Genomic DNA, 15,723 nt, shown 5'->3' on the forward strand with positions numbered 1-15,723 from the left:
ACAGTAAAGTAGACTAAAAGTCCAAATTCAGGGTGTCAGCTCCAGGGGAGGGCTTTCTCACTCTGTTGGCCTTCTCATCAATCTTCCCGCAGACTAGGAGCGTCTTCGCACAGGGACCCCAGGTCCAAAGGATGCGCTCTGCTCGCAGCACTGCTTTCTTGGTGGTATGAGGTCCCTGTCTCTGCTCACTTCTCTCTTTTATATCTCAAGAGATTGCCTCAAGACACAATCCAATCTTGTAGATTGAGTCCTACCTCACCAACAAAACTGCCGCCCATCCTCCCTCATTAACATCATAGGGGCAGGATTTACAACATATAGGAAAATCACACAATACCAGGAATCATAGCCCAGTCAAACTGATACACACATTTTTGGGGGGACATAATTCAATCTATGATAGAACTCACCTGCTAACCAACAGGTTGGCAGTTCGAATCCACCAGCCACTCCTTGAAAACCCTGGGGGGGGTAGTTCTGCTTTGTCCTATAGGGTCACTATGAGCCAAGATCAACTCAATGGCAAAGGATTTATTATCTGATAGAATTTTTCAAGACCAACAACTTCTTCATTGCAAGTATCTTTTTTTCACCAACATAAAACAGCACATGGACCTTGCCTAATGGAGAACACAGGAATCAAATTGACTACATCTGTGGAAAGAGACAATGGAAAAGCTCAATACCATCAGTTAGATTAATGCTAGGGGCCAACTGTGGAACAGACTACCAGTTGCTCCTGTGAAAGTTCAAGCTGAAGAAAATTAGAACAAGTCCACAAAAGCCAAAGTATGACCTTGAGTATGCTGTCGTTAGGTGCTTTTGAGTCAGTTCCAACTCATAACGATCCTACCTACAACAGAATGCAACAAGGCCCGGTACTGCAACATCCTCACAATTATTGCTATGCTCGAGCCCCTTGTTTCAGCCACTGTGGCAATCCGTCTGGTTGAAGGTCTTCCTCTATTTCGCTGACCCTCTACCAAACGTGATGTTCTTCCCCAGGGACTGATCCCTCCTGATAACTTGTCCAAAGTATGTGAGACACAGTCTCGCCATCCTTGCTTCTAAGGAGCATTCTGGTTGTACTTCTTCGAAGGCAGATTTGTTGGTTTTTGTGGCAGTCCATACTATAGTCAGTATTCTTTGCCAACACCACGATTCATCGATTCTTCTTTGGTCTTCCTTATTCATTGTCCAGCTTTTGTATGCATATGAGGTGATTGAAAACACCATGGCTTGGGTCAGGCAAACCTTAGTCTTCAAGGTGACATCTTTGCTTTTCAACACTTTAAAGAGGTCTTTGCAGCAGATTTGCCCAGTGTAATGTCTTTTGATTTTTTTTTATGTATTTTTTTATTGTAGTTTAAATGAAGTTTCCATTTCAAGTTAGTCTCCCATACAAAAATTTATACATACATTGTTGTGTGACCCTAATTGCTCTTCCCATACTGCGACAGCACACTCCTCCTTTCCACCCGAGTCCCCATGTCCATTCAACCAGCTCCTAACCCTCTCTGCCTTCTCATCTCATCTGCCCAGAAGCTGCCTGTTTAGTCTCTTGTATATACTTGGGCTAAGAGACACACTCTCCTGGTGTATTGACCCTTTAATCATTATATAGTGTCCTTCCTTAGCCTTTGTGGTGGATTTTACTTTAAAGTCTATTTTGTCAGAGATTAATATTGTCACTCCTGCTCTTTTTTGAGTGTTGTTTGCTTAATATATTTTTTTCCATCCTTTGAGTTTTAGCTTGTTCGTGTCTTTAAGTGTAAGGTGTGTCTCTTGTAGGCAGCATATAGACAGATCTTTTTTTTTATCCAATCTGCCACTCTCTGTCTCTTTACTGATGCATTTAGTCCATTTACATTCAGTGTAATTATTGATAGGTATGAGTTTAGTGCTGTCATTTTGATGTCTTATTTGGTGTGTTGGTCAGTTTCTTTGTTCCCCTTAATTTTCTGAGCTGAGTCATTTTTCTTTATGTATTTTCATCTTTGTCATTGTTGATTTTGTGTTTGCTGAGTATATTTTTCTAGTTTTTTATTTTGATTTGTAGGATTGTTAGTTTCCTTTGTGGTTACCTTGATATTTACCCGTTTTTCTATGTTTATACCAGTCTTTTATTTCTTTATATTGCCTTGACTTCCCCTCCCTATGAAAAATCTATATCTACATTTTTTAAGTCCCTCCTTTTTGTTTTAATGTTGTCAGTTTTTACATACTGGTATTTCTGTTTCCCTATTTTCAATGGTTTAGCTTTGATGTATTTTTGTGACTTCCCTATCTGAGTCGGTATCTGGTTGCTCTGTCCTGTGTTGTAGTCTTGCGTTGTTATCTGATATTTTCTAACCAGAGGACTCCCTTTAGTATTTCTTGTAATTGTGGTTTGGTTTTTGCAAATTCCCTAAACTTCTGTTTATCTGGAAATGACCTAATTTCACCATATTTGAGAGACAGTTTTGCGGGAGATATAATTCTTGGCTGGCAATTTTTTTCCTTCAAGGCTTTATGTATGTCATCCCATTGCCTTCTTGCCTGCATGGTTTCTGCTGAGTAGTCCAAGCTTATTCTAATTGACTCTCCTTTGTAGATGACTTTTCTTTTATCCCTAGCCGCTCTTAAAATTCTCTCTTTATCTTTGGTTTTGTCAAATTTGATTATAATATGTCTTGGTGACTTTCTTTTGGGATCTACCTTATGTGGGGTTCAATGAGCATCTTGAATAGATATCTTCTCATCTTTCATGATATCAGAGAATTTTTCTGTCAACAAATCTTCAACAATTCTCTCTGTGTTTTCTGTTATCCCTCCTTGTTCTGGTACTCCAGTCACTCGTAGGTTATTTCTCTTGATAGAATCCCACATAACTCTTAAGAGTTTCTTCATTCTTTTTAATTCTTTTATCTGATTTTTCCTCAAATAAGTTGGTGTCACGTGCTTTATCTTCAGTGTCACTAATTCTGACTTCTACTGCCTCAATTCTGTTCCTATGACTTTCTATTGAGTTTTCTAATTCTGAAATTTTATTGTTAATCATCTGGATTTCTCATTGCTGTCTCTCTGTTAATTCTTGCTGCCTATTAAATTTGTCATTCTGCTCTTGAATAACTTTTTTAAGTTCCGCTACTGCTTTGTCTGTGTGTTCTTTGGCTGTCTCTGCGTTTTGAAAAATTTTCTTTCTAATTTCTTGAAGAGTTCTGTATATTAGATCTTTTGTATTCTGCCTCTGGTAATTCCAAGAAATTCTCTTCCTCCAGAAAATTTATTGATTATTTTGGGAGCTTGCTGAACCCATCATGGACTGCCTGTTTATGTGATTTGACACTGACTGTTGTCTCCGAGCCATCAATAAGTTATTATAATTTTATTGTATATTTGTTTAGTGTGTCCTAGCTTCTTTTTTTTTTTGATATGCCCAAATAGGCTGCTCATGTGTGCTAGTTTGATTATTGGTGCCTTTGAAGCTCTAACATCCTGTCACCAGGTAGTTAGGTGTGTAAGTTTGTGTGCCCAGGAGTCTGTTAAATTTTCTTGTATGGATTCAGCTCAGGTGTCCAGGCAGTCGGTCACCAAGTGTGTGATGCAGGCTGTCACCTACGGTCTTAGAGAGGCATGGGTGATTGGTGTAGGCACAGGTATCTGGCTGCAGTAGGGGGTCATGTGCTGAGCAAGGCAAGGGGCTGACGGCTACCCCTGAGTGTCTGAAAAGAAAGTGTGTCCCTGTTCCCTAGAGCGAGTAGGTAGGTGACTTTTTCAGCTGGACTATGAGCTCCCTACTGTTTTGGCTGTAAGGACTGGGGGGGCATCACTTACTCTTGGACCCCTATAGCAGGTGGCTAGGTGGTGTGGGTGGAGCGACCAGTCCTCAAGCCCCTGATGTGTATAGGTAAGGCGCCTGCTTAAAGGGCAGAGCAGTGTCGTGTCACAAATCTGCCACTTCACAGCTGAAATAGTTGAAGTTAGACTTCAGGTGTTTACCCTGTTTTACTGTGGTAATGAGGGCTTACACTGTTGAGATGGGTCCACACGAGTCTATACAGGGGTAGAAGGTACTCAAAGTCTGCGGACCCCTTATGCCTGTGCCTAGGCAAAGAAGCTGTGCCAACCCTGAGTTCCTGGCTTAGGGGAGCCTGTAGCTTATTTTCTCCCTGTTTGTTAATTTGTTCCCCTACCACGGCCAGGAGAATGGTTCGGGCACCTTATGGGATCTACTTCTGGCCCAGGGGACTCAAAGATTGCTGAAGCCAGCCAGACCCAGTGCAGAGTGGGGAGGGAGGAGGTAAATGGGAGAGAAGTATTTCCCAAATGGGTTTTTTTTTTTTTAAATCCCTGTGAAAGGCCACACACATATACTTATCTTTAGCCACTTGGGTGCTGCTTTTCACTGGTTTGGAGTGTCCAAGCAGAATCTCAGCTGCTGGATCTCTCTCAATGTGGAAACTGCCTCCCGAGGGCACAGAGCTGTATGCCCGCCTCACTGCACACCCCAAGCCAGTCTGGGCTGAAGGGCTGCAGCTTCCGCTGGGTAAGGTCAGGCAATTCCTTGCTGCTTCCGAACCATCTCTCTTCTCCTGCCACTCAGTCCGATTCCTCAACTTTGCCTTGTTCAGGGCTCCTAGATATTCATATACAATCAAATCACTTGGTTTTTCAGTTCTTTGTTCATAAGAAGGACATGGGAAGCCGTCTGACTACTCCACCATCTTGGCCTTGCCTCTGGACAAATCAATTTAAACAACAAACATCTACTGGCATTCTTTGGACATCCTTACAGTAATTAGTCCCTAGTGGATAATTAACTAGGGAGTGATTAGTAGAGGAGCAAGATCATACTCTAATGGGAGATAAGCACAGACAGAACAGGCTTGATGTCATGTTAGAAAGATTATTTGTAGTGTGGGCTCTGGACCAGATGGGGAGAGGCTAGAGGCAGAGAGACCAGTAGAACATTTGCTAGATTCTAAAGGCCAGGATTCCTGCAGAGACCTTATCTGCCATACTGAACCTACTGCTAATGATGTAAGTAATCCAAGTGTGAATGGCAGTTGAGATAAGAGCAGTAAGAACTATAGTATTTCATTGAATGTAAGATGGCATCTATTCTAACACATATACCAGTAGGAAAAGGCTTGCCAGTTAAATTACGACACTCCATTAATTGTGAATCCCGATTTCTGTGTTTTTAAAATATGAAAAAATGTGCATCTTAGAATCAGTGAAATACAATAAAATGAACTCTAAGAATGTATTTTTGTGAAATTACTAATAACTAAACTTGGAGTCAGAAGTAGGTTGATATTTGGGCTTTGCCACTTACTAGCTTTCTCAGAACAAATTTCTAAAAATGTAGTATCCTTTTTCTCAGTTGGAATTGAACTGGACTGAGATCACATACTTCGAAACACTTTGTAACCTGCTGCTGGTCAAACCTTGGCCTTACATGGTGTGGAGGGGAAATGCCTTAAGTCCCTGTCTTGTTTAGAAAAGTTTTCTTATTCTGCATGTGGATAGCAAGGAGCACCTGCCCTCCCTGATAGATGCAGATATTCACAGAGAGGAGGTGTGATTTGGCCAGCACTGGGCCTACTCGGCCCCTTCCCAGGTTTGGGGAAAGGAGTACCCTTCTGGAGTTGATTCCCTCAGCTGATATATTCATTATGTTCTTGCAGAGCTTTCATTTCTTGAGCTGTGCTGATCATCCTCCCGTTACAGCTGCAGACACACACAGGAATTGGGGTATGGGGGTTAGGGAGAGAGCTTTAGTCCCTGGTGTGACCTAGGTTGTGCAAAAGCTGGTTGCTCTCAGAGAGGCATGGTGCTGGGAAGAGCTAGCTATTCAGTCTAGGGAAAATAGAGTTTCCAGGCGGGCCTTCCAAAAGGGCAAGACTGCCTCCTCTCCCAGGTGTTCCCGGGACTAGAGAATGATACTTAACTTGGACTACATTCTGCAGAGCCAGGACCTGCTGGGTGCCCTGCACTGTGTATCCACTTGAGAGTAGAGCAATGACTCACTCTTGCCAGCGGCTACTACATGGCCAGTGGTGGAGTGGGTGATAACGGGGCCCAGCTATTGAGGAGGCAGCTGTTCATTTCCCTTTATTAATATAAGCAAGGAAACCAATCAGGTGAAACATTCTGTGACACTTTTTCAAGCCAGGGACTCCTCCCAAAGGTGACCAGGTCTTCCCCGCCCATTTTAGACCTGCCTGAACCTGTAGTTGCTGCCCTGGGAGCTAAGGCTCCTCCCCAAACATAAACCCAGAGATCTTGGAGACTTTCTAGACCTGGCCTTTCCTCCCTGCCTCTCTTTCATCCGACTCTTCTTTCCCCTGCCCTTGTTTTCCACAGGTGTTGGCTGGTATCTGGAAAAGGGTCCCATCCAATGTCCTCTCCCTCTGAGGAGCCAGGGTTCCTGCCCTGTGGGGCTTGTAACATGGTTTTCCGATCCTGGGCCCTGTTGGCCACCCACACCCAACGCTTCTGCATTGGCCGCTCCAGCCAGGAGGTGACACTTGGAGCACAGCCCTCAACAGCCACTGAACCAGGGTGCCCCGCGGTAAGGGCCTCCTCCATGGCCATAGGTGGGTATTCAGGCGACCCTAACCCTCAAAATTTTCACTACACCCTGTTCTCAGGTTGTGCCACAAGAAGCCCAGGGCATCCCAGACCAGGAGGCTAGCAAGTCGGCTCTAAGGAGGCTAACAAAGGAGGTACACCAGGCTTTCCACGGGCTCAAAAACTTCTAGTGTCCTTCCTAAACCTACGGATGGGTCAGATTACAGCAACAGAGACCACATTCATGTTACCTCCAGGTGCAGCGTCTGCGGCTGTCCCTGCAGGAAATGCAACCCCGGGTAACAGAGTTCCCAAGGGGGTCAGAGGGGCCCTGGAGGCGCTCGGGTTCTGAGGCGCCGGCTCAAGGCCCCAACTCCGATGCCTTGGGAAGCCCAGACGAGCGGCTGCGGGCGCTGCACCGGAATCGCGCAAGGCGCGTGGCAGAGACCGAGGCCCAGGGCCGGGCCCTGGAGCGACGCGGCGAGGGTGAGGAAGAAGTGGGGTACTAGGCACCCCTGACCCCTTGGCTTAAGACTGCTCGGACTCGTTCTGCCCCGCTCCCTTAACTCCCTCAGAACTGAGCCGGCGTCTCCAGGGTGTGGCCAGGATCCGGGGCGGAATATCCCGTCTATTTGGCCTGGAGCGGGAGATTCGAGAACTTCGGACTGAGGCCGGACGAACGCGGGGAGTTCTAGAGGCGTTAGAAGGGCGCGTTCAACAGCTACACCCCGACACAGGGTGAGACCGGGAGCGCCGGCACGCGAGCCGAAGCGCGGAGCGGGGGGCGGGGCCTGGGCGCGGCCGGCCCGTCGCCGAGCCCGCTCTGGAGGGGCGGGGATTCGGCGGAGGCGGGGATTTGGCGAGGGAGCGGGGCGCGGGGCCCGCGGGAAGCGCGGCCCGGCGAGGCGTAGGTCTTGGCGACCTGGAAGGCGGAATGTGTGAGACCCGGGAGGGGCGGGGCTGCAGGAGGCCCCCGTCTGGTCCGTGATGCTGTCTCCCCGCCCATCACCTCCCACCCCAGGCCCCGGATGAAAGCCTTGCAAGAGGCTGAACTAGGTTGTCCGCTGCTACAGGCCAACCCAGGGACTCTGGCTGCTGAGATAGGGTGAGATCAGAGGCCCGTGGACGGGATGGGGACGAACCGCTGACCAAGCGTGTAAAGACGTTGACTTCCTGTTCTCCCCTCCTAAGGGCCCTGCGTGAGGCCTACGTACGGGGCGGGGGCCGGGACCCTGGCGTTCTGGGCCAGATGTGGCAGCTACAAGTGGAGGCATCGGCACTGGAGTTGTGGCGGTCGCAGGCCCGCAGGGGTAAACAGGAAGGGCCAGCCAAAAGGGCCTCTTGGAAGCGGTGGTCTCAGTCCTGGGAGAAAAGGGCTTTAGGGAGGGCGTCTTTGGATGGGGAACCACCTGAGCAAAAGCCTCGCGGTAGGAAACCTGGGTGGTCTTTGTGGCAGTGACTAGAATGAGCTGACAAGTCAGCCTTGTCCAGGGTCCTGAGACTGGAGAGCTGGTCAGAGCCGGACCCCGCCGGCCACCGTTAGTCAGACATGACAGATCAGACTTGTTCCTCGCAGAAAGAAGGGCAGGTGCCGCCTCCGGGGAGCTTCTGGTAGTAGAGGCCGAGAACCGGCGCCTGGAGGCAGAAATCGTGTCCCTGCAGATGCAGAGGGGCGCGGGCCGGACGCCCTGGGGTCAGTGCCCAATAAGCCCTACCCTCACCTCGCCTACCCCGCTCCAGCAGGCCGGCTCAGAGGAAAGGGTAGTGGGACCATGCATGGGAACTGAAACCCGTGTTTGTGCCCCGTGTCGTCTGTGTCCACGCGTGTCACCATGTGCCTGTGTGTGTGCTCCTTGTATCCCCATGACTCGGCGAATTCATTCACGAGCTCGGCTCTCAGGGTAGTACTATCCCAGCCCAGTCTTAGCTCCCTGCTCAGGAGCGCCATAACCTTTCCTCTGCTCTTAGGTCCCAGGGATCTGCCACTCCTGACCAGCCCCAGACCACGCCTGAGGGGTAGGGGAGACGCCCCACTCCTCCCACCGCCAGTGGCTCCCCCGCTGCCGCCGTTTCCACCCTCCGCAGACACCGCGTTTTGGGGTGGCGCCGGAAAGGCTGTGAGGACCCAAGGGGGTGTAATGGGGGCAGCTCTGCTCTTTGCAATTGAGGGAGCATGGGCAGCTAGAAGACTTTCTTAAGTGTCCTCTGTTCCCTGACAGCCGCTGCTTTCTGGAAACATGATTAGGAACCTGGGGCTGGACCCACACCTTCTACCTCCATCTGATGTGCTGGGCCCTGCACCCTACGACCCCGGGTGAGGCCTGCCCCCTCCTTTGACAGCCTTCTGTGACTTGGTCACCACTGCTAGTTAAGACCAACTAAGACCAGTTACCATTGGGGAGCTGGCTGGGAGGGAGGGTTGCATGCCTGTGTGCTTAGGCCAGCATTCCCCAGGGCCGGTCTGGTCATTTTCTATGACTTCCTGCGAGGCCTTGAGGCCTCTTGGATTTGGGTGCAGCTAATGACTGGCTTGGCCCGAGACGGACAGGATACAGGAGGGACCATGGTGTTGCCACCCGCCATTTGTTTGCCCCCACCTCCAGCTCCTGGGCCCACGGGCAACTGTGCCATCCTTGCCAGCAGGCAGCCTGTGCCCAGGTCAGTACATGGGGATTATGACTTTGGGGCTCTTTGCCACAATTGAGGCTTATCTCATTCTGCTTTTCAAATAGTGTCCTTACCCTGGCAAAGTTTTCTCATCTGTATATAGCACCAGTAGCTGTGAGGATTGAATGCTAGGAAGGGCACACAGCCCTGCTGACACCTTTTTGGTTGTTCTGCAGACTGCCACCCTCACCATCAGTATCCTTGATCTGTAAGCTGCAGGCCTGGCAGGGGCTAACATGGGCTAGGACACCTCAGCCAAAGGCCTGGGCCTCACTGGTACTATTCAACCGGGATCAGCGAGTGTTAAGTGGCCGTTGGCGGCTCCCACTTCGGTCCTTTCCTCTGGACTCCAGCCTTAGCCTTGGGCAACTGAATGGGATTCCCCAGGTAAGTATGAAGGGTGGGGGCTGTGTCTTGTCATCCAAGACACAGATGCAGTACCATGTTGCCAATCCCCAGGCAGGTGAGGCTGAGCTCTTTCTGCGGCTGGTGAATGCGAGAGATGCAGGTGTCCAGACACTGGCAGAGGTCAACCCAGCAAGTGCCCACGAGTACCAGTACCCACCTCCGGTGAGGGTCCAACTGGAGATAGGGTTACCAAAGGTGTGGTCTGAATAGCCAGCCTTTGGACTGACCACTATATGCCAGTCCCTACCAAATGCTTTCTGTACATTAACTCACATTTCCAAAAACCAAACCTGTTGCTGTCAAGTTGATTCTGACTCATAGCAACCCTACAAGACAGAGTAGAACTGCTCTCATAGGGTTTCCAAGGCTATAAATCTTAATGGAAGCAGACTGCCACAGCTTTCTCCCTTGAAGTGGCTGATGGGTTTGAACTGCCAACCCTTCCATTAGCTGAGCGCTTAACCACTGCAACCCCAGGGCTCTTTCACATCCCTATTAGATAGGTAGTAACCCTGGTGGCGCAGTGGTTAAGGCGGTCAACTGCTAACTGAAAAGTCGGCAGTTTCAAACCACCAGTGGCTCTGCAAGAGAAAGATGTGGGCAGTCTGCTTTTGTAGAGATTTATAGCCTTGGAAACTCTATGGGGTCACTATGAGTTAGAACTGACTTGACAGCAGTGGCTTTGGTTTTTGCTTTTTTAATTAAGGAATCCTGGTGATGCAACCAGGTTGCTAACTAAAAGGCTGGAGGTTTGAACCCACCCAGCTGTTCAGCAGGAGAAAGAACTGGTGAGCTGCTCCTGTAAAGACCAAAGACTAGAAAATCCTATGGAGCAATTCTACTCTGTCACATGGGGTCGCTATGAGCCGAAATCAACTCCACAGTACCCAACATTATAAACAGATGAGGAAATCAAGGCACAAATGGGTTTTAAGTAGGTTCACAGTAAGTAGTCAAGACAGGATCAAATTAAGGTAGTGTGACGCCAAAACCTGTGCTCCTAACCTCTACGGTCTTGCTGAGGACCTGCCTTTCCCAACTCCACAGATGTCCAGCTCATCACTGGAAGGCAGCTCCCTCGCCCCCTCAGCTGGCTTTGCTGATCCTCCACCTCCTGCAGAGGAGTCCCTCACTGGAGTCAAAGACAGAGATTAGAGTTTGGGTCCTCACCACAGCTTTGTCCCACCCTTGCTGGGTTTCTAAGCCCAGATGATAAACGTAGGTATGACTGTCTTAACATGCACAAGACTAAGTCCTGGGCTGAGCTGTGTTCCCAGACCTGTGGCTTTATTACTCTGTGTTCTAACACAAGGTCGAGTCAAATAGCTGTTAGGAACACAAAATGTGAGTTCCAACCACAGGTTTTACCACCTTCCGTAAGTACTTGACCTTTCTGTGCTTGTTTTTCTTTTATAAAACAGATTGATGTTTAAGGATTAAATGAGTATCTCACATATTTACAATACTATCTGGCACACAGGAAGTTCTTTGCAAGGTGACATGGGGTATTTTAATTCCAGTTTACGGAACTTGATAAGCTCATTCCCACCTGTTCTTTTGCTTAACGCCATTCTTATTGCTGCACTTCATTCAAATTCCACCTCGGAACACCCTCCAAGAAACCTCCTAGACACTCAAGCTCCTCATAAATACAAAGCTCCTGTAGCCTTCTGTATTTACAGATTCAGGGTAGAGCCCTAGCCCAATGAAATTTCTGCCAAGTGGGGTCACATGTGGTACCTAGCTAAAATTAGATACTGGTCCTAGCCCCAGACCCCACTGTCAATCATAGGAGGTCAAGGGTCTGGGACTCAACTGTGTCATGACTGTACTGGCCTGACCAAAACAAGGTCTCAGGACTTGGAACATACATACAAGAGCATCTTCAGAAAGCAAGTTCAAAGCCAGAATAAGCCAGAGATTCTGCAGCCATGAGTCACTATTACCAGGCCAGAAAAACTCCATTTTAAGTAGCAAAAAAAAAAAATCAATGCTGAAAACTGGGGTTGACTTGGGGGTCCAGCACGACTCTCTCTGCCTTCAACATAGGATGTTAAAACAGCAGATTTTAACCTACTGTCTATCCTAAGCAGCAGAGTAGCCCTGTGGGTGTCAGAATGATTAAATAAAATCCCCACATTCTAAACTAAACTGCTCCAAGCAGCCCAGCATCCCACTGTAAAATCTTTAAACACAAGTCCAGACCAGGAGCCTTTTAGCATGTTTATTTGAGAAGTCGAAACTGCAGAGAGGGTAACAATTCCAAGGGATAATATATTTCAACCTTTCTATACAGAAGATAATGTAACAACCAGCCAGCCTCCCCACAAAGATTCTTTCAACCACATTCAAAGTGTCCATCACAATCCTTCAGCCTCTTTCACACCATTGAACTCAATTCTCTACAATTAAATAGGCCAACTGTTTTCCTCAGAGATCACTTCCCCAATGTTTTCTTCAGAGTTCTTTTTCCAAGGTGGGATTAAAGCCCCATTTGGGTAGTTAGGTAGAAGACAGGTATCACCCAAGGCCTGAATGGAGGCTGCTTGTAGCAAACAGCCAAAGTCCATCATCCTTGATCAGCACCAAACAGCAAGATCTTCAGTAAGTCTTGTCTTTGTAGTCCCCATACAGGGGCAGCACCACTGAAGGTCTGCAAGACAGCTGGGCTCAGTCAGGTATTTAAAAATGGAAAATATAGCACCGTTGGAAGATGAGGGGCCTAAAGCAATACCTGATCTGATCACCTGTACATTACACAGACAGGAATTGGGGATTAAAACTTCCAGCACAGAGATCAGCACAGAAGGGGTGGCGGGGCCGGGGGGAATACCTTTGGCCACTATATAAAACCTGGAGTGCTCCAAGGCACAGATACAGTCAATATTTTAAGAAAAAAACCAACAAAGCCTCAACCTTTGCTTACAATCTTTATTGAAGTTATATAAAAAGAATCCCCCCAAAGTGAAAAAATACATTATATACAAAAAAACTTTCCCTCAGGAGGAAGTGTCTGCTCCCTCTCTTAACATGCAGTGCTTTCAACTGTAGCTCCGGCCTCCACTGTCCCCTCCACTGCTGCCCGGCTTTCAGCCTTATTCTCGGCCTGAAAGAGAAACAGGGAGCCTAGACATAAGTGACCCTGGCTTAAGCCATTCCATTTTACATAACCAATCAGGTCTGGGTCAGAGGGGTGAACACAGATCCTGCAAACTCTGCTTTGTTCCTTACACTAACAGAAGGACATAATCAGCCACAAAGTGTTAGGCCATTTCCTGAAATCTTTGACCGTGATTAATTATCACATTACTGACAGGGCCAGTATTCATATATTACATGGAAAGGAGCAAGCAGAAGTGACTCAATGGTCTTGCCAGTCAAGTGCCTTCTCAGACATTCAGTAGAGGGGAACCTGTGGTACATCAGTTCCATCTGTCAATGAGACTGCCTGTTTTCTGTTCATTGCTTTTATGAAGGTTACACTCAAGCAATCCAAATAGGCTCAAAGTGGGGAGCATGCACTCGGGAGGACGGATTTCCCCAGACCCTGACAACAAGGAAGTGAGACAGGAGGCCAAGCCCTGCTTAACTGCCCACCTCCTGCATGTTTTCTGAAACTTCATTTCCACTGGGGACAGCATCCCCGCTGCTTCCATTCACCTCCGGCTCTTGTCTGGCTTTCTTTGCATCATCTTTCCGGGGGCTCTCTTCCTCTGGTTTCCTCTAAAGATATAATTGTGAAGGCTTCACAAATATACTTTATGTTTTTAAAAAAAACAATGTATCTAACTCCAAAACACTTCCTTAACCTCTGTGGTGCAAAGATCCTGAATAGCAAGACTCACAGCTCTAAGGGTCTCTCCCTAGCCACAGGGGTAATGAGTGGGGCAGGTGCCAGTATGAACTCTACAGAAACAACCAGTCTGTCCCAACACATACACATTCAGCCTTCTTACTGGAAAGGCTGGTGGGCTGGGAGGAAGGAATAGATCTAAACAGTAACCAAACTCCTGTACCTGAATCCGGAAACCAAGCAGGAGTTAAGACTCTTCTACAAGAGCAGAGAACTACTGTGACAGCAGGCAGAAGGCAGACTCACAGCAGCTTAGGTATCAGCAGGTCTGCTGCTGAATAGCTACTGTCCAAGAACACCTGCCAGCCTCTCAGAGGGGCTCACCTGGCCAGTCCTCGGCAGTTTTCCTAACAGTCCTTAGGCTGAGAGAGGCCAGCAGAACCTGCTAGAAGAGGTATGCAGTGAAAACTATCTTCACACAAATATCCTCACCACTCTTGCACAGTGAGTGTTTGCAGCTTACCAGCTTACTACACTATCAGAAGTGTTTAGAAAGGTATTCCTCGTTTATCACTGGGGAACAACAATAAAAGGCAGACTAGGAAAAGGGTAGAAGAAAAGAAACCACTGTGTACAGATTTACCTTCTTCCTGACAAGGTGGGAAATATCAGTCACACAGTTTGATGAGGAAGCACCATCTGTTGGCTTTCTACTGGCAATCTGGCAAAAGGACGCCTTTGTTAGCAGTGGACAAACTACATGTGAGACAATCACTCAAGGCCTAATGTTAAGTGACAAAAATCACCTGAATACCCACCATGGAGACTGAAGAGCCTCCTCCACTAGAAGTGAAACCTGAAGTAGAACTCTCCACCTGTGAGAGACGACAAACCCAAGTGGGTCCCGGGAATAGAACCCAGGCCATCCACAGTCCTACAAGTGTACTCACCATCTAAGCAACTGATTAAGACCTGAAATGCTAGTGGTATCCATATAGTAACAGGATCATTAACACCCCCCACCCCCGGCAAAGGCACACTGAAATATTAAATTAAACCCTCCGTATCCTATCATTACCTGCAGGGTATAAAGCTCCCCAGTATCCCAGCCGCCAAAAGCGGAGCCAGGTAATCGAGGGTCAAAGCCCTCCGAGTGCCAACTAATCTATGTAGGAGTTCTCAGAGATAGAAATAATACCTTACATTTGTTGAAACAATTACTACTATCAGAGTATTTTACACCCAGGTACTATTATCCCCATTTTACAGATCAGCCAACTAAGGCAGAAAAATGATAAGTAACATAGGTGCCCATGGTCACACTATACTAAATAGTAAAGATGGAATTCAAATCCAGGCAGTCTGGCTCCAAAGCGTATTCTCTTATTCACTGTACTATTCAATAGAATAATCAGATGAGCTTTCACATTCCCTCTGACCACCAACTCCCTGGAACCAAAGTCATGCCTACAGTTCCTAGCAAAGAGAACACTAACACCATGATGCCTTCAATGGTACCGAACATGCTATTATCAAAACGTTAGAAGGAAACTGAACCAACCAGAGTAGCTTTCAAAGCCAATTCAGCTACATTCCCACTACGCTGGGACTCCTTTGCATCTTCTATCTTCTCTCTAATTTCAGGTAGCAGTTCCTTCAGCTCCTCAATTTCTTTCTCATATTCAGTAGGTGATCCTTCAGCCTCCTTCTTCTCCTCATTTAGTACGGCTACAAAGAACAGGCTAAAGTGATCAGTAACAGTTTACTACAAAAGGATCTTTTTTTTTTTTTTTTTTTTTTTTACCTTGTCAGTAGCTGGATCCACCAAGATCACCACGAAACAGCTAGTGCTCACTCACCCATTCTCTTCTCAATGACTTCAATAGATTTGCTGAACTGTGCCACTGCCTCGTCATACTGAGAGTTGTACCCATAGGCCAAGCCTAGCTGATAGTGAGTCTCCGCAAGGAGGCGATCGTGGGCTTCTAGGTACTGCTCTTGCAGGTTTAGGCAAGCCTGGAACTCCTCCACAGCTTGCACGTAGTTCTCTAAAATAAAAGGAAAAGGGACAGCAAGTAAATAACAGCATTTAATATAAAGTACTTCCAAATTTCAGACCCATTCTGCAAGAATGCTCCCTGGTCTTCCATTTCATTTTTCTTTGTAGCATCTCCAGGACACTTAACTATAAAAAATATCAAAATAACTAACAAAACTAACTTAGAGACTTTCAGTAAAGTATGTTTTAGAAGGATAGTTCATTGTACTAGGGACTATATAATGAACCTACTGTCCTT

At 47.3% G+C, this 15,723-nt stretch overlaps 2 protein-coding genes across 3 annotated transcripts in view; one reads left to right on the top strand and one right to left on the bottom strand.

The window, feature by feature from the left end:
* The first annotated feature begins 6,385 nt into the window (after positions 1–6,385).
* CCDC17 (coiled-coil domain containing 17) lies at positions 6,386–9,964 on the top strand. Its single transcript, XM_023727121.1, is given in 11 exon segments — positions 6,386–6,559; positions 6,816–7,044; positions 7,134–7,296; positions 7,580–7,663; positions 7,750–7,881; positions 8,139–8,251; positions 8,527–8,626; positions 8,747–8,872; positions 9,013–9,216; positions 9,402–9,612; positions 9,685–9,964. Coding segments are annotated over 11 exon segments (1,695 nt in total). The 3' UTR covers positions 9,844–9,964.
* Positions 9,965–10,271: 307 nt separating this feature from the next.
* Positions 10,272–15,723, bottom strand: part of NASP (nuclear autoantigenic sperm protein) — a 70,010-nt gene continuing 64,558 nt past the window's right edge. For both annotated transcript variants that reach the window (XM_023727122.1, XM_012554280.2), the window contains 6 exons: positions 15,286–15,474; positions 14,988–15,154; positions 14,245–14,301; positions 14,070–14,147; positions 13,231–13,356; positions 10,272–12,739 (listed from right to left, as the gene is read on the bottom strand). In XM_023727122.1, coding sequence (XP_023582890.1) covers positions 12,659–12,739; positions 13,231–13,356; positions 14,070–14,147; positions 14,245–14,301; positions 14,988–15,154; positions 15,286–15,474 — 698 coding nt within the window. In that variant the 3' untranslated portion in view covers positions 10,272–12,658. The remainder of the gene's footprint in view (positions 12,740–13,230; positions 13,357–14,069; positions 14,148–14,244; positions 14,302–14,987; positions 15,155–15,285; positions 15,475–15,723) is intronic.

Source organism: Trichechus manatus, unplaced genomic scaffold (genome assembly GCF_000243295.1).
Source record: "Trichechus manatus latirostris isolate Lorelei unplaced genomic scaffold, TriManLat1.0 scaffold00015, whole genome shotgun sequence".
Lineage (NCBI taxonomy): Eukaryota > Metazoa > Chordata > Mammalia > Sirenia > Trichechidae > Trichechus > Trichechus manatus.